Source organism: Bufo bufo, chromosome 2 (genome assembly GCF_905171765.1).
Source record: "Bufo bufo chromosome 2, aBufBuf1.1, whole genome shotgun sequence".
Lineage (NCBI taxonomy): Eukaryota > Metazoa > Chordata > Amphibia > Anura > Bufonidae > Bufo > Bufo bufo.
Window position 1 is genome coordinate 40,848,908 of NC_053390.1, and position 18,078 is coordinate 40,866,985.

Genomic DNA, 18,078 nt, shown 5'->3' on the forward strand with positions numbered 1-18,078 from the left:
ATACAGCAGAAAAAGAAATTGAACATATTCCAAGAGATACCCTATTTATCAGGAAAAATAAGAAAAATGCAAATGAGCACCCAGTATATATAGGCACCTACGACTGTAATAAAAAAAAACTATCAATAAATACTGGGATATCTTGCAACATGATAAAAAATATGGAAACCTTTTTAAATCAAAACCTAACTTTGCGTACCGAAAAGGGCGAACAATAGGTAATAGATTAATTAAGGGAGATGTAAAAATACAAAAAAAAAAAATATAAGAATAAATTGCTGCAGCATGAAACTAGATGGATTACAAAAATGGAAACATTAAAACCAAAAGGGTTGAACGATATCTGTAATATTAAAGTATCACAGCACCACATGTCTCATAGTGGCAGTACCTGGTATTACAAGGCAGTCTTAATAAGGCTACTTTCACACTAGCGTTCTGCTGTCCGCTCGTGAGCTCCGTTTGAAGGGGCTCACGAGCGGAGCAGAACGCTTCCGTCCAGCCCTGATGCAGTCTGAATGGATGCGGATCCGCTCAGACTGCATCAGTCTGGCGGCGTTTAGCCTCCGCTCCGCTCGCCTCCGCACGGCCAGGCGGACAGCTGAACGCTGCTTGCAGTGTTCGGGTGTCCGCCTGGCCGTGCGGAGGCGTGCGGATCCGTCCAGACTTACAATGTAAGTCAATGGGAACGGATCCGCTTGAAGATGACACCATATGGCTCAATCTTCAAGCGGATCCGTCCCCCATTGACTTTACATTGAAAGTCTGAACGGATCCGCTCAGGCTACTTTCGCACTTAGAAATTTTTCTAAGTTATTAATGCAGACGGATCCGTACTGAACGGAGCCTCCGTCTGCATTAATATGATCGGATCCGTTCAGAACGGATCCGATCAAGCGCAAGTGTGAAAGTAGCCTTAGGAAGAGTTCACATGACGGCTATTTTTTGTCAGAAGAACAAAGAAATAAAGGAAAAAAAACGACCCTGTGCATCAGTTATGCACAATTTCCATCTGTTTGAGCCATTCCTGTTTGAGGTCCTGCATGAATTACTTTTTGTTCTGTCTAAAAAAAAACGGATCTCAGACGCAAATGGCTCAAATGTGCATAAGGGCGGGTTCACATCACCGTTATGGATTCCGTTTGTTTTCCGTTATAACAGAAAATAACGGAATCCATAAGACAGAAGTCAAAACTGAAGCCCTTAAAAGAGGCATTCCGTTTTGATCCGTCATAATAGAAGTCCATGGGAATCATAACGGATCCGTCTGGTTCTCGTTATGCAAGACGGAAAACTAAGTCCTTTTTTTCCGTTCTGCATAACGGAAACCAGACGGATCCATTAGGATTCCCATAGACTTCTATTATAACGGAAAGCCTTTTAAAGTATTCTGTTTTGCATTCCGTCATAATACAAGTCTATGGGCAGAATAACAGTTCGGTCCTGGTTTCCGTTATCCAGGACTGGACTCCTGCATAATGGAAACCAGGACGGGTCCGTTCTGCTGCCCATAGACTTGTATTATGAAGGATCAAAACGGAATGCCTCTTGAAGGCTTCAGTTTTGACTTCTGTCTTATGGATTCCGTTATTTTCTGTTATAACCCATGTTATATGGAAAACAAAAATGGAATCCATAACGGTGATGTGAACCCGCCCTAACTGATGCACAGGATCAGAACTACGGAAAAATAACGGTGATGTGAACTCTCCCTTACTTGACAGGGGCTGCGCTTCCGGTCCCTGCCCAGGGGTGGCCGGCAGACTCCGCTGGGCAGGGAATGAAAGTAAACGGGAAAGAGATCTAAATTAGTGCAGCGGCCCTTAATGATCATGTGGCTCCCAGTGATCGGACCCCTGCCACAAGGAGATAGCATTTAGATAGGAATTATGGTGGCCAGGGGCATTGCTAGGTTAAAACATTCGGGGCCTGGGCCCCTGATGTTTTTTCCAAGGCCCCGAATGTCCTGCCTGCCAGTTAAATACAACTGTATTGCCCTCCTCAGGACAGGAATACAATTGAATCTAATGCTCTGGAAGATCTGAAGGACCTGTGGTGACATCACAGGTCATGTGACCAGTAAAACAGGCAGTGGATGAGAAGGACCTGCGATGATGTGATCATCATGTGACCAGTGCAGGAAAGGACAGCAGTGAAGAGGAGAAGTCCTGGGGAAGAAGCTGTGGTGATGTCTGCTACATGAGGAGAGGTAAGTGAAGGGAGTGGCAGAGCAATGCTGGGAGTTGTGGTTATTTAAGGCTACTTTCACATTAGCATTTTTCTGCGGATCCATCATGGATCTGCAAAAACGCTTCCATTACCATAATACAACCGCATGCATCCCTCATGAACGGATCCGGTTGTATTATGTCTTCAATAGCCATGACGGATCCGGTTGTACTATCTTTACCATTGCCATGACGGATCCGTCTTGAACACCATTGGAAGACAATGAAGGACTGATCCGTTTTTTATTGTGCCATACTGTGTCAGAGAAAACGTTTGGCTCAGTTTCGTCAGGCGGACAGCGTTTTGTGTCCGCCTCCAGAGCGGAATGGTGACTGAACGGAGGCAAACTGATACATTCTGAGCGGTTCCTTTTCCATTCAGAATGCATTAGGGCAAAACTGATCCGTTTTGGACCTCGTCTGAGAGCCCTGAATGGATCTCACAAACGGAAAGCCAAAACGCCAGTGTGAAAGTAGCCTAACTGGGACTGTATGTTAGGGCTGAAGGGAGGGAGGTTATTTACATGGGACTATATATTGTATGGGATGAAGGGAGGGGAGTGATGTTATTTACATGGGACTGTATTTTGGAGGGGGCAGGAGAGATGGTGTTATGTTATTTACATGGGACTGTATGGTTCAGGGAGGAATATAACTACAGGGGGCATTATAAATACTGGGGGCACTTCAGGGGTATTATAAATCCAGGGGACATTATAGACGTTCTTATTACTACTGAGGGGTCTGTAGAGAGTTTTATTACCACTGGGGGAACAACAGGGGGCCTTATTTCTACTGGGGCTCTGAGAGGGTATTATTAATACTGGAGGGCTCTTCTACTAATGGAGGCATTCTTGGAGAGCATTATCACTGTTGGGGGGCACTGTAGGGGGCAGTATTACTAATGAGGGCATTCTAGAAGGGAATTACTATTGGTGGCACTATGAGGAGCAGTATTACTATGGGGGGCACTCATTTTTCTTCAGGATAGTATTTGGGGGTATTGGGGAGCACAGCGAGCAGCAGGATAACACTGTGGGGACTCCAGGTTGGGGAATGATGATAGAAATGTGAGGAATCTCAGATGTCCGTGTGTCACACTCTGCAGAGACGAGGCGGCTGAGAGAAGATGTCCGGCTCGAATGGAGAAGACGATGACAGAGAACAGTGACCCCTTCTGTACTGCAAGCAAAATTCTCACATTCCAAGCCTAGGGCAGCAAACAGTGTCTACACCACGGGTGTCAAACACAAGGCCCGCGGGCCGAATCCGGCCCGCCAGACCTTGTCATGTGGCCCGCGCGGCCGCCGCCGATATGCGGCAGGCGAGCGAGCTGGCGGCGGCGGCTGGGCACAGGGAGATGAGCGCTTCCATTGTGGAAGCGCTCATCTCCAGTCATCTGTATCGCCGTCCTCAGAACAGCGATACAGATGCCTGCCTGTGCTGCGGTAGGGGAGGGAGAGGCGTGTCCCTTTCCCTTCCTCTGATAGGCTGCAGGCACTAGGCCGGCAGCCTATCAGAGGCCGGAGCAGGCGACGCGATGACGTCATCGCGCTGCCTGAGCCATACAGCGTGGGACACAGGCCAGAAGAGGCCTGCATCGCATCACTGACATGGAGGTAGGTATGTGTTTTTTTTTTTTTTTTTTATTATGTACAATACTTTTACTGGCGGGGGCTGTTATTACTGGTAAAGGGGGGACTGTTATTACTGGCAAAGGGGGGGCTGTTATTACTGGCAAAGGGGGGGATGTTTGTTATTAATGGCAATGGGGGGGCTGTTATTACTGGCGAAGGGGAGGCTGTTATTACTGGCAAAGGGGGGGCTGTTTGTTATTAATGGCAAAGGGGGGGCTGTTATTACTGGCGGGGGCTGTTATTACTGGCAAAGGGGGGGCTGTTTGTTATTACTGGCAAAGGGGGGGCTGTTTGTTATTAATGGCAATGGGGGGGCTGTTATTACTGGCGGGGGCTGTTATTACTGGCAAAGGGGGGGCTGTTTGTTATTAATGGCAATGGGGGGGCTGTTATTACTGGCAAAGGGGGGGCTGTTATTACTGGCAAAGGGGGGGCTGTTCGTTATTACTGGCAAAGGGGGGGCTGTTAGTTATTACTGGCAAAGGGGGGGCTGTTAGTTATTACTGGCAAAGGGGGGGCTGTTTGTTATTACTGGCAAAGGGGGGGCTGTTTGTTATTACTGGCGGGGGCTGTTATTACTGGCGAAGGGGGGGCTGTTATTACTGGCAAAGGGGGGGCTGTTATTACTGGCAAAGGGGGCTGTTATTACTGGTGGGGGCTGTTATTACTGGCACAGAGGGGCTGTTATTACTGGGGGCTGTTATTACTGGCACAGAGGGGCTGTTATTACTGGGGGCTGTTATTACTGGGGGCTGCTATTACTGGCAAAGGGGGGGCTGTTATTACTGGCAAAGGGGGGGCTGTTATTACTGGCAAAGGGGGGGCTGTTATTACTGGCAAAGGGGGCTGTTATTACTGGCACAGAGGGGCTGTTATTACTGGGGGCTGTTATTACTGGGGGCTGATATTATCTCCAAATACTTATTATGAAATCTTTCTCATTAGGATAAAACACCTCATCAGCTCCAACGAGCCCCCGGCCAAAGTGTGGAAGTGGCGTCCGAGATCCCCAAGGGCCAATCCAAGTAACTGTAAGTTTTCCGGCCCTTTGAGGGTGACCAAACTGCTGATGCGGCCCCCGATGAATTTGAGTTTGACACCCCTGGTCTACACAAACCATCAGAAGGCGTCTGCACAACATTGGGCTACGAGCCGGACATCCAGCTATAGGGGTTGCACTGACCTCACACCACTGCTCTCAAAGGCTATCACGATGCACAGCAAGACGGCAATGGAGGCTGGAATGGAGTCCCACTTTGGTCTCAGATGCAATGATAGCTGGAGATTGGTATGGAGGCCACGTGGCCTTCATAAGGAAACGTCACTCCGCTCCTACTCCCAGGATTATGGTGTGGGGTGGCATAATGTACAGTAGCCGGATCCCTCTAGTCTTCATTTCAGGTACACTAACAGGCTACTTTCACACTCGCGTTTGGTGCGAATCCGTCATGGATCTGCTCAGACGGATCCGTTTAGATAATACGACCGTTTTCATCCGTTCAGAACGGATCCGTTTGTATTATCTTTAACATAGCCAAGACGGATCCGTCTTGAACACCATTGAAAGTCAACGGAGGACGGATCCGTTTTCTATTGTGCCAGATTTTGTCATAGAAAACGGATCCGTCCCCATTGACTTACATTGTGTGCCAGTATGGATCCGTTTGGCTCAGTTTCGTCAGACGGACACCAAAACACTGCAAGCAGCCTCCAAAGCGGAATGGTGGCGGAACGGAGGCAAACTGATGCATTCTGAGCGGATCCTTTTCCATTCAGAATGCATCAGGGCAAAACTGATCCGTTTTGGACCGCTTGTGAGAGCCCTGAACGGATCTCGCAAACGGAAAGCCAAAACGCCAGTGTGAAAGTAGCCTTAGTCGTGGGACTAGTGGTACCCTGGTTTCTCCAATGTGTACCAGGAGCCGTTTTTGCAAAAGGACAATACCAGGCTGCATGTTGCTCACACTACTATGAGCTGCCTGCGTCACCTATACATGCTAGCACAGCCACCAGACTTGTCTCCCATCGAGCACATCTGGGACATCATTGGTCGTCCAATTGCAAACGGAGCTGTCAGCAGCGGATCTTGATGATTTGCGTGCCCAAGAGCATTCAGCGTGGAGAACATTCCTCAGACAAACATTAATAACCTCACTGATAGCATGTCAAAGATTGAAGTGCGGGTATTCCTGTTCGTGGCGCTCATACTCCATACTGAATTAATCAAGATATTTCTAATTATCTGCTTAGTCTGCCAGTTTTTATCATTTGCATTCCATTAACCTATCTATGCATCCTGTGATTTCTATAATTCCAAGACTTTTCCTTCTTGATGTTGCAATTTCAGTGCTGAGGAGTAAAGGCAGTTCTGCTGCGTATCTGGGCAGGTAGGTGTCATTGCCGATTCTGACATCTTGTGGACAACCCAAACTGCTTCTGACCTTGTTTATTGTTTCAACTCTATCGGACCTGATCTACGCCCGTTTACTAATATGTATCAACCGTAGAATATACCGTAACGGAGGAAGACGCAAGTCTGTAGTAGCCGTACCGGGTCACCATTCACTTGCCGGCACCACCACTGCACACTGGAGGGAGCCTTCTGCTTCCAGCTCCGTCCACTGTCATGTTTTCGGTGCCAGCGCCTGCTGTGAACTGATCAATGGGGGTGCCGGGAATCAGACCCCCACCAATCTGATATAGTGACCTATCTGAGGGACAGACCATCAATATCTAAAAGGTGCAATATCTAACTGCAGCATTTACCTTTTCAATATCTTGTATTCTTAGCTCTTCTTGTATCTTTTGGATTTTCTTCAGCTCATTATTTTGAATCTGGGAGAGTCTTTCTTCCATCTCTTTGGCTTTTAGTTCAAACTGTTTCGTCACTTGCTGCAGATTTAGGTCAGATTGGCGAGGGACCAAGGTCTTCAATCTCTATGAATCAGAATAACAAAAAAAAATAATAGTTTAGCACTGTGTTCTGGAGTCTATGTGACCCTCTGGAGCGGATGGGGGCACTTACCTCCTTGTACATTTCAGTTCCAATGCTCTGTAATTTGGCAGGAGCTGCCGCTCTTAGTGTCTCCAAGGCTACACCCGTCAGCCCAGCTTTCTTCTTCTTCTGCAGTGCAACGTACAACTGGTACAGGAGCCCAGTGGCAGCTCCGTGCTGCTCAGACATGATGTTCTGGGCCACATTTTGGTCAAACGGGATGCCCACAAGTTGTAAGGTGGGTTCCACTCGTGTGAAATTGTTCAGCTTGGAAGTTGCTGTCCTGTAAAAATACAAATATAGAAAGTCTCTTTATAACTAAAGTCATTTAAAGTGAGCGTAGCATAAAAAATAAAAAAAATAATCAATTTTTTTCTCTGTTTCTCAGGGGAGAGCTTGGGGCAGAATCAGTCTCCTTCCTCTTCTGGCAGCTGACAACATATTGCCATGTCACTGCAGAGACGCTGCTCCTGGTAGGCAGAAAAATATTTCTATTGGCTGCCCTGCAGTAAACAGGTGAGACCTGGCCATAGAGGGCATCACTGAGCATGTATGAAAAGCAGTACTCATAGGGCGGACACGCACACTGCTACACACACTGACCACCAGGTGGCGCCATACTATGTAAATGTGATAACAAACCTTTTTATGATCGATACAAAGAATATACAATAATTAACCGTTGTCTACCCCCATAACGTACATTTACATCACAGGCGGCAAGATGCTAAGGTCAAATCTACATTTACAGCATGGTGGTGGGCTCAGAAGCTGAGCCTGTGCCGTCTGCAGCGAGAGTCAGCTGTCATTTACAGAGAGGTTCCTGCTGCAATAGTTGGAATTAGAGCTAGTACCATTCCCAACTGTTTTAACCTCTTAGATGCTGGGGTCCATAGGGGCTGCGACATCTAAGGGTACTTTCACACTTGCGTTTTTCTTTTCCGGCGCTGAGTTCCGTCCTAGGGGTTCTATACTGGAAAAGAACTGATCAGTTTTATCCCCATGCATTCTGAATGGAGAGCCATCCATTCAGGATGCATCAGGATGTCTTCAGTTCAGTCTTTTTGACTGATCAGGACGGAGAAAATACTGCAGCATGCTACGGTTTTATCCCCGGCCAAAAAAACGGAAGACTTGCCTAAATGCCGGATCCGGCATTTTTTTCCATAGGAATGTATTAGTGCATATTAGTGCATTCAAAATACCGGAAATGCCGGATCCGTCCTTCTGGTCTGCGCAGACCGAAAAAAAGGTGAAAAAAATAAATGCCGGATCCGTTTTGCCAGATGACACCGGAAAGATGAATCCGGCATTTCAATGCATTTTTCTGACTGATCAGGATCCTGATCAGTCTTACTAATGCCATCAGTTGGCATACGTTTTGCCGGATCCCGCGACGGAACTGCTTGCCGGATCACTCTGCCGCAAGTGTTAAAGTAGCCTAAGCAGCAAGACAGAGACAGGGAAGTGTATCTGTCACTCCGTCGCCTTCCATTTGACAGAATAGCAGCCCGCCAATGGGATGATATCACAGCAATGACCTCCTGTGAAGGGGTGGACCTCACCTGCTCTGGGAAAACTTATCAAAGTCATTTTGAAGCTCGTATTTGTGTAGAACTTCCCCAATCAGGTATCCGGTGGCAAACTCCTTGGCAAAGGTCTTCGGTTCTAGGAGATTAAAAAAAAACGAATGTGAGAATACAGTACGGTGGAGACGCCGCTGACGTGTGATACATATCATTATTATTCCAGCTCCCCCTGTATGTAGGAGGTCAGAAAACCTTCTGATTGGTGGGTGTGGGAGCCAAGACATCTCCCCGATCACAAATCACACAGCCGAGAGCTCCGCCTATGCATACAAACGTATTTTCTTCCTGCGTCCGTTTTTTTGGCGGACCGTATGTGGAACCATTCACTTTAATGGATCCGCAAAAATAAAATAAAACGGAAGTCACTCCGTGTGCATTCTGTTTCCGTATGTCCGTCCCACAAACAAATAGAACATGTCCTATTATTGTCCACATTACGGACAAGGATAGGACTGTTCTATTAGGGCTCATGCACACAGCCGTATATATTTTGCGGTCCGCAAAAAAACGGATCCGTACAAAATACGGATGGCGTCCGTGTGCATTGAGTATGTTGCGGAACGGAACAGCTGGCCCCTAATAGAACAGTCCTACGGACATACGGAAATGGAATGTACACGGAGTAACTTCAGTTTTTGTTTTTTTTGCGGGCCCATTGAGATGAATAGTTCCGCACATGGTATGCAAAAAAAACCAACTGGAACGTACACGGAAAGAAAATACGTTTGTGCGCATGAGCCCTTAGGGGCCAGCTGTTCCATTCCGCAAAACATGGAATGCCTGCGGACGTTATCTGTATTTTTTGCTGATCGGTTTTTTTTTGCGGACGGTAAAATACATATGGTCGTGTGCATGAGCCCTAAACCTGAGGAGGGTCAAATGCAGCATCTCTTGGAAGAAGACCAGTAATGAGCTGGTGTCCATTTCCACTAGAATTTATGGCTTCTACCTCACAGGGTTTTTGGCCTTCCTCTGGATCAACTTGCAGGATGACAGGCCGAACTGGATGGACAAATGTCTTTTTTCGGCCTTATGTACTATGTTACTGTGTTACTATGTATACGACACTAAAATGAGTTGGGATAAAATTACAAAATGTTGAAAATTTTCGCAAAAAATGTGGCTTGTGAGAAACCATCAGCTGTGGTGTATGGCCATCGGTAAGTTCCCCCTGGGAGCCTAGACTATTCCTGCCTGTCTGGGGATCAGCCCAGCAGAGCCAGGGCAGAGCGATGAAGTGGGTGATCCTGCCCCTCATCTCAGTGTTCGATGGGGGTCTCAGCACCGACACCATTACCAATAATACTTCTTACACACGTCAGCCATTTTCTGAGGCCAAAGGTACACTTTAATAACTGTATTACGAATGGATCCTCCACAAGGCGAACCAACAAGTCTTCTCTCGAGCTGCACCGGTTCTCTGGAATGCGCTACCCCAGGCAATCAGGAGAACTCCCAAAAGTTAGGCATTCCCTAAGGTCACATCATTTCAGGGTGGTCTATCACAATCCCTAATCTAACTCTCCTTCATTTACAACTTCCTAAGAACCTGATCCTTTCATCCAACAGCCTCCACCGCGCCCATGGGCGGATTTGGCATTTGGCCCTAAGCAAAGTTATGATCGCACCCCTAAGCTCTGCCCTGTTGTGCCGCTAAGGTACAAGCAATGCCGCCTGGGCACTTACATTACTGCTCCACGGCTGGGAAGCACCGTCTGAGGTGCATGAACACCGCAAAAAAAATGTCCAGGAAAAACATGGCTGCGCTCTTCCAGAAAAGGCGCCACCTCTGTCCAGGGGTTGTATCTGGTATTGCAGCTCAGCTCCAATAACGCAGATAAGGCTAAGGTGAAATACCATACACAACCTGTTGACAGGTGTGGCGCTATTTTTGGTGGAAAGCAGCCATGTTTTTCTAATCTTATAAACACTATTTTAGTATGAATTGCCCCACTGTATTATTTGGTCATTGTCTAGCTCTTTTATTTGATGAATTCATGTATGGGGCTGTTATTTGGTCACTCGTATTTGAGGACTGTATGGCGGTATTTATCAGATATTGTGTGGCACTGCTACCTAGGTACTGTATTATTTTTCCACTAGGTGGTGGTTGCATTGAATATAATAGCTATTTGGGCTATGGTATGGAGGTGTTAGTTGGTGACTGTACTGCAAAGACCTTATCATTAGGCACTGTACGGTATAATCAGTTGTACACTGTATGGCAGTACACAATATAGGGGGCAGGAGTGAGGACTGCACCATTATAAATAAATCTTCCTCAGCATTACTGTATTTTCATATGACCAGGCTCAGTGCTATTAAAAGGGTCATTATGTGATAGTGCTAGGATATGCCATCATTCAGGGGTCCGACCTCTGGGACCACCACCCATCCTGAGACCACCACCAATCCTGTCTGTCATCTGTCAGCAGTTTTGTACCTATGACACTGGCTGACCTGTTACATGTGCACTTGGCAGCTGAAGACATCTGTGTTGGTCCCATGTTCATATGTGCCCGCATTGCTGAGAAAAATGAAGTATTAATATATGCAAATGAGCCTCTAGGAGCAACGGGGGCGTTGCCGTTACACCTAAAGGCTCAGCTCTCTCTGCAACTGCCGCGTCCTCTGCACTTTGATTGACAGGACCAAGCAGGTGTGATGATGTTTTCACTGCCTGGTCCTGTCAATCAAAGTGCAGATTGTGCAGCAGTTGCAGAGAGAGCAGAGCCTCTAGGTGTAACGGTAACGCCCCCTTGGCTCCTAGAGGCTCGTTTGCATATATTGAAACATCATTATTTTGAGCAATGCGGGCACATAAGAACATGGGACCAACACAAATGCCTTCAGCTGCCAAGTGCACATGGAACAGGTCAGCCAGTGTCATAGGTACAAAACTGCTGACAGATGCCCTTTAAGGCTGTGACCATTTCGCTCTTTTTTGCGGCGCTCCCAGACACCCAGAGACTGCAGCATACCCTCAATGGATCTGTTCCAAGATTTCAACTTCTGTGCCTCATTGGTGAGACCCCCACCCTTCACCAGAATATAGGTCGTGTGCCCCCTCTGTAGGAACGGAGGGGTGGGCAGACATGTGCACTGCTCCACTGCTGCCAGTCCCACAGAGATGAAGGGGGCTGCAGCGTGCGCGCTCGCCCCCTGCTCCAGTCATATGTGGGGTGAAGACTCATAAAAAAAAACTCTACTGACACAATTACCATCACAGCGTACTGGCCCAGTACAAGTGATCCTCAGGATACAATATTTCCAGCATACAGTGGTCTTTTCTGACCCATCGTAAGTTGAAACCAGACTCAACAGACAATGTCCCAGATCCAACCAATCCAGGCCACCTCTCTGGTGAACTAGCTGGATTAGTTACAAGTTAGCAGCCATTTCTGACTGTTATATGTAAGGACTTCTTTTGTCTTCTTTTTATCTGCTTATTTTTCTTAAATCTTTATTTTCTCTTATCTTGGATGACACTTTGGAACCGATTACTCAAGTTACAATGGTTTCAACATACAATGGTCGTCCTGGAACCAATTAATATTGTAACTTGAGGGACCGCTGTAATAAGTGCTACTTTATCGCCCCCTCCTGGATGCAAATAGCAGGGCGACAATCAGAATGTTTTTTGTTATCTTTGGGATTTACTGCATTCTTTTTATTTCATGTATAAGATGTAGTGGGAGCATTAATAGATGCTGACTGTGCAAAACATATCCTTACTGATGTCAACTCCACTTGTAACAATAAACCCTGGATCTCTCATTAAAGTGCAGGAAATGTAAGCAGTGAGTGCAGCTCTGGAGTATAATACAGGATGTAACTCAGGATCAGTACAGGATAAGTAATGTAATGTATGTATACAGTGACTGCACCAGCAGAATAGTGAGTGCAGCTCTGGAGTATAATACAGGATGTAACTCAGGATCAGTACAGGATAAGTAATGTATTTACACAGCGACTCCACCAGCAGAATAGTGAGTGCAGCTCTGGAGTATAATACAGGATGTAACTCAGGATCAGTACAGGATAAATAATGTATGTACACAGCGACTCCACCAGCAGAATAGTGAGTGCAGCTCTGGAGTATAATACAGGTTGTAACTCAGGATCAGTACAGGATAAGTAATGTATGTACACAGTGAGTGCACCAGCAGAATAGTGAGTGCAGCTCTGGAGTATAATACAGGATGTAACTCAGGATCAGCACAGGATAAGTAATGTAATGTATGTACTCAGTGACTGCACCAGCAGAATAGTGAGTGCAGCTCTGGAGTATAATACAGGATGTAACTCAGTATCAGCACAGGATAAGTAATGTAATGTATGTACATGGTGACTCCACCAGCAGAATAGGGAGTGCAGCTCTGGAGTATAATACAGGATGTAACTCAGGATCAGCACAGGATAAGTAATGTAATGTATGTACACAGTGAGTGCACCAGCAGAATAGTGAGTGCAGCTCTGGAGTATAATACAGGATGTAACTCAGTATCAGCACAGGATAAGTAATGTAATGTATGTACATGGTGACTCCACCAGCAGAATAGTGAGTGCAGCTCTGGAGTGTAATACAGGATGAAACTCAGTATCAGCACAGGATAAGTAATGTAATGTATGTACATGGTGACTCCACCAGCAGAATAGTGAGTGCAGCTCTGGAGTATAATACAGGATGTAACTCGGGATCAGTACAGGATAAGTAATGTAATGTATGTACACAGTGACTCCACCAGCAGAATAGTGAGTGCAGCTCTGGAGTATAATACAGGATGTAACTCAGGATCAGTACAGGATAAGTAATGTATGTACACAGTGACTGCACCAGCAGAATAGTGAGTGCAGCTCTGGAGTATAATACAGGATGTAACTAAGGATCAGTACAGGATAAGTAATATAATGTATGTACACAGTGACTCCACCAGCAGAATAGGGAGTGCAGCTCTGGAGTATAATACAGGATGTAACTCAGGACCAGTATAGGATAAGGGTACTTTAACACTAGCGTTATAGGAATACGGCAGGCAGTTCCGTTGCTGGAACTGCCTGCCGGATCCGGAAATCTGTGTGCAAACGGATACCATTTGTTTCCGGATCCGTCTGACAAATGCATTGAAATACCGGATCCGTCTCTCCGGTGTCATCCGGAAAAACAGATCCGGTATTTATTTTTTTAACATTTTTAAGGGTCTGCGCATACATTTTAAAGGAAAATAATGCCGGATCAGGCATTCCGGCAAGTGTTCCGGAATTGTGGCCGGAGAAAATACAGCAGCATGCTCCATTCAGAATGCATTAGGACAAACTGAAGCGTTTTTTTCCGGTATTGAGCCCCTAGGACAGAACTTAATACCGGAAAACTTTAACGCTAGTGTGAAAGTACCCTGAGTAATGTAATGTATGTACACAGTGACTCCACCAGCAGAATAGTGAGTGCAGCTCTGGGGTATAATACAGGATGTAACTCAGGATCAGTACAGGATAAGTAATGTAATGTATGTACACAGTGACTCCACCAGCAGAATAGTGAGTGCAGCTCTGGAGTATAATACAGGATGTAACTCAGGATCAGTACAGGATAAGTAATGTAATGTATGTACACAGTGACTCCACCAGCAGAATAGTGAGTGCAGCTCTGGAGTATAATACAGGATGTAACTCAGGATCAGTACAGGATAAGTAATGTAATGTATGTACACAGTGACTCCACTAGCAGAATGGTGAGTGCAGCTCTGGAGTATAGGGAGAGCGATTGGTGGTGGCCGGACTGGAGTGCTCCAGCCAACACTTTGTGGTGCTCCGCTCCCGATATATGTGCAGGTCCCAGCCGTGGACCCGTCCCTATAAAACAATGGCGGCATATCCTAGAAATATGTCCCAATTGTCTGAGATGAGACAACACATTTAAGGCTGGCTCTTAGTCCCATCTAGTCATGGAAATGACAAGATAGGACAACCCCTTTAAGTAAATACAATTTTTCCTATAGCTGTATGAAAGAGTTAAAGGGAATGTCCACCAAATCCCTTTAAGAAGCACTCCCACAAAAATGTTTATTCTCTAACCTGTTCAGAAAGGTGCATGATGTAAACTGTACAGAAGTTAATTTTCTTACCAGTGACTGCATTTGTGAGTTATCACCTCCCTTCTGATCCTCAGCTGTGTCATGTGACCAACACTGACTGTTCAAATAACAGCATCTTATGTGTGGACAGGAAGTCAGTTTCTCTATGTTGTCCTATGGCAGCCTCAATGTCAGTCTCATAGGAATGAATAGAGAAGTAACTGACTTCCTGTTCTGTGTCAGTTGGAGATCAGAGTGTTGGTCACATGACAGGACCAGAGCTGTGGCGTAGAAAACGTAAAAGGAGGATGAGGTGAGGATTTGTGCTCGGATCGGCTCATGATGAGAGGGTCCCCTACCTAAGCCTATACTCCCCCTCCTACCTAGAAGCAGCAGAGTTATGCCGGAACTGCTTATCGAAGGGTAGCCTAAAGGGGGCCACACCAATGATGAGTCCTGAGAAGAAGGGAGGGCTTCTGGGTGGGTCGAAAGCATTCGAACCGACAAGTGGGGGCAGGAGGGCCAGGTTTAAATAATTAAAGCCCCGCCTCCGCTCACACAAACACGGCACTCTTAATTGCCTACCACTTGTGCTCGGATCGGCTCATGATGAGAGGGTACCCTACCTAAGCCTATACTCCCCCTCCTACCTAGAAGCAGCAGAGTTATGCCGGAACTGCTTATCGAAGGGTAGCCTAAAGGGGGCCACACCAATGATGAGTCCTGAGAAGAAGGGAGGGCTTCTGGGTGGGTCGAAAGCATTCGAACCGACAAGTGGGGGCAGGAGGGCCAGGTTTAAATAATTAAAGCCCCGCCTCCGCTCACACAAACACTGCACTCTTAATTGCCTACCACTTGTGCTCGGATCGGCTCATGATGAGAGGGTACCCTACCTAAGCCTATACTCCCCCTCCTACCTAGAAGCAGCAGAGTTATGCCGGAACTGCTTATCGAAGGGTAGCCTAAAGGGGCCAAAAGAACCATGCATAGGAGTTTGAAAAGACTTTGATAACAGAAACTACAAAACCAAAACTCGAAAGCCAGTGACATTTCGTATTAAGGATCCGGGATATAACGTATGGAACACGCGGAACTGCGACGACCCAACCGTTTGATGACATGTACTGGCACCTTATGCATGGACGCCGCAGCTGCCGCGCCCATGCGGAAGGAATGTCCTGTGCTCCAGAGAGGACCGACCCCTGAACCTGTCAACTAAACCCGAATGTACCTAAGAAAGGCCGCGGTGGTTAGCCGGGCATTGCCTAGTTCAAGTATGGGAGAACATGCCGGCTTGGACTAAATACTACGCAGCCAAGCCTCCAAGGCCTGCACCGGACACCATCTGCTGTCCGTGGGAAAGTATCTGACCGCCACCGATTCCCCCGGCCGTGACGTCTTGGACGAGGCCAAGGTGAGGACATAGATGGACCCGCGCCGGATGAGCTGACCTTTCTGCAAGCACCCAGCCAGCGTATTGGTGCCCATGAGCTCGCCTGACCTGAGGAATCCATGGAAGGCCAGGTACAAGGCTGTTTCTACCAGAGCGCTAACCTGCGGCCCGAACGGTTTACCCTGCAGTTTGTCTGTCACGGCCTGAACAAGCTACCGGTAAATGGCTGACGCCCATGTCGTTTCACAACAGACATCTTGCGCAAACCCTTCAACGCCGCTTTGATCGGGTGGGCGGAGAAGAGTGACGGTAGGTCCGGATGTAGCCTGTACCAATGGTGCTGAATACCTGCCAGGTATAGTTAACAGTGCTATAGGACAGGTTTAATTGAGAGTGGCAAAAACCCCGACAAAGCCCAATAGGTGAGTGATAGGCCCCCGGGTAGGTGTTCTCATATCTCTGAAACAGGCGCCAAGCTGTCTTGTAAGCCCTCAGAGTATTACTGGCCAAGGAATTGGCCATCAGTCTCTTAGCTATGGTGAGATGGGAGACTAGTCCCAGCGCAGCTGGGCCTGGTGAGGAAACTTTTTTCTTTTTTTTTTTTTTTCCTCCATGCGTGAGAGACTCTAATGGCGGAGTCATCTGTGTAAACCTAAAGCGGAGAAGCCATACGCGAGAGACTAACGGCGGAGCCATGCGTGAGAGACTCTAATGGCGGAGTCATCTGTGTAAAACTAACGCGGAGAAGCCATGCGTAAGAGACTCAAATTGTTTTTTTTTTTTTTCACTATCAACCACTTAAGCAGCTCCTGTATGGGCACAGCTCTGAGTACGAGCATGAAGAGCATGGTATAACGCAGATCACCTGCACGGACTAACTAACATCCTGTGCCTAAATAACCCCCTTGGAACCTTATGTACAGCCGGCAGCAGGAAGCCAGCCACCGCCTATGATCTGCTCCCCCTGACCGAGCCTAGTACTCCTTCCCCTGATCCCTGCCTACCTAACGGCACGGCGGCCCGTGCCAGACTTTATTGAAGATGAGGAGCCTTTACCCCCAGCCGCGTGGGGAGCTCACGCTGCTCCCTGGCAGAATGGGAGCCCCCCCCTCCTCTAGGGCCGACCCACCGCCGGCTGGACACTCGTACCGCGTGGGGAGCAGCGCCGCTCCCTGGCAATGTGCACCGGATCAGAGGGAGCCCTTCCTTTACCGTGGGCCCCGGCTGGTTTGAATCGTGTGCCGCGTGAGGAGCCGCACAGCTCCCTGGCATTGTGTGCCGGTGCGGGAGTGCCCCCCCTCACCTAGGGGCTGGTTGTTGTGACTGGAACCCGCTGGGAGACTGAAGCCTGACCGGACCTACCTGTGACCGTGAAGGCTGACCTCCCAGGCCGTGGCTGACCCGCGTGCGTAGACGTGACGCAACTACCCGTAGATGCCCACCCAGTGCCTGTAGTCAACGGGAGTGCGCCCGAGTCTGTGGATGTGACCGACTAGCCCCTGTAGTCGTGAGGGGACCCTACATCGAGAGTAGCGGTAACGGACCATCGCCTGTAGACGTGGTAGTATTACCTCACGAGTCTGTTGTCGTAAGACTACTGCCTGCAGTTGTGGCCGGCCTTTATAATGAGTCTGTAGTCGTAACAGATTTGTGCCTGCAGTCGTGGCAGGGCTTTAGAGCGGGTCTGTAGTCGTGACAGACTGATGCCTGCAGTCGTGGCAGGGCTTTATAACGAGTCTGTAGACGTGACAGACCTGGCAAAGCAAAATTTCTATCTAAATAAAATAAAAAAAATTATATTTTTTTTTATTATTTTTTTTTAACTTCCCACCAAAGGTCAAGACTGTAGGCGCCACCCTGCAAGACATGCGCCAGTGGCCTGGGCATTGATAGGCCACCATACCCAGTCCCCCAAGCCCACGCAGGAGTAAAAGAGGGGGTTGGCCCACGCATGCGCACCACACCTGACTCACCTGGCGGCCATGACAGCCACAAACCCCACAGTATCACAAAGTAGCCAACAACCTGTGGACCTGAATAAACAAGGACAGACATGTGAGTGAGCGAACCCCGGCTGAGTGACCCTTCACCCACGCAACCGCTCCCTAGCTAACCACCTGTTTGTCGCGGCTGCGCCCGAAACCGACCCACTGACTCCCGAC

At 47.7% G+C, this 18,078-nt stretch overlaps 1 protein-coding gene across 1 annotated transcript in view; it reads right to left on the reverse strand.

Moving 5' to 3' along the window:
* Positions 1-18,078, reverse strand: part of SPEF2 (sperm flagellar 2) — a 166,412-nt gene that overhangs the window by 122,494 nt on the left and 25,840 nt on the right. Inside the window, exons 2-4 of the mRNA XM_040420983.1 lie at positions 8,426-8,528; positions 6,891-7,143; positions 6,632-6,802 (exon numbers count right to left, since the gene is read on the reverse strand). Of these exons, the coding sequence (XP_040276917.1) occupies positions 6,632-6,802; positions 6,891-7,143; positions 8,426-8,528 (527 nt within the window). The remainder of the gene's footprint in view (positions 1-6,631; positions 6,803-6,890; positions 7,144-8,425; positions 8,529-18,078) is intronic.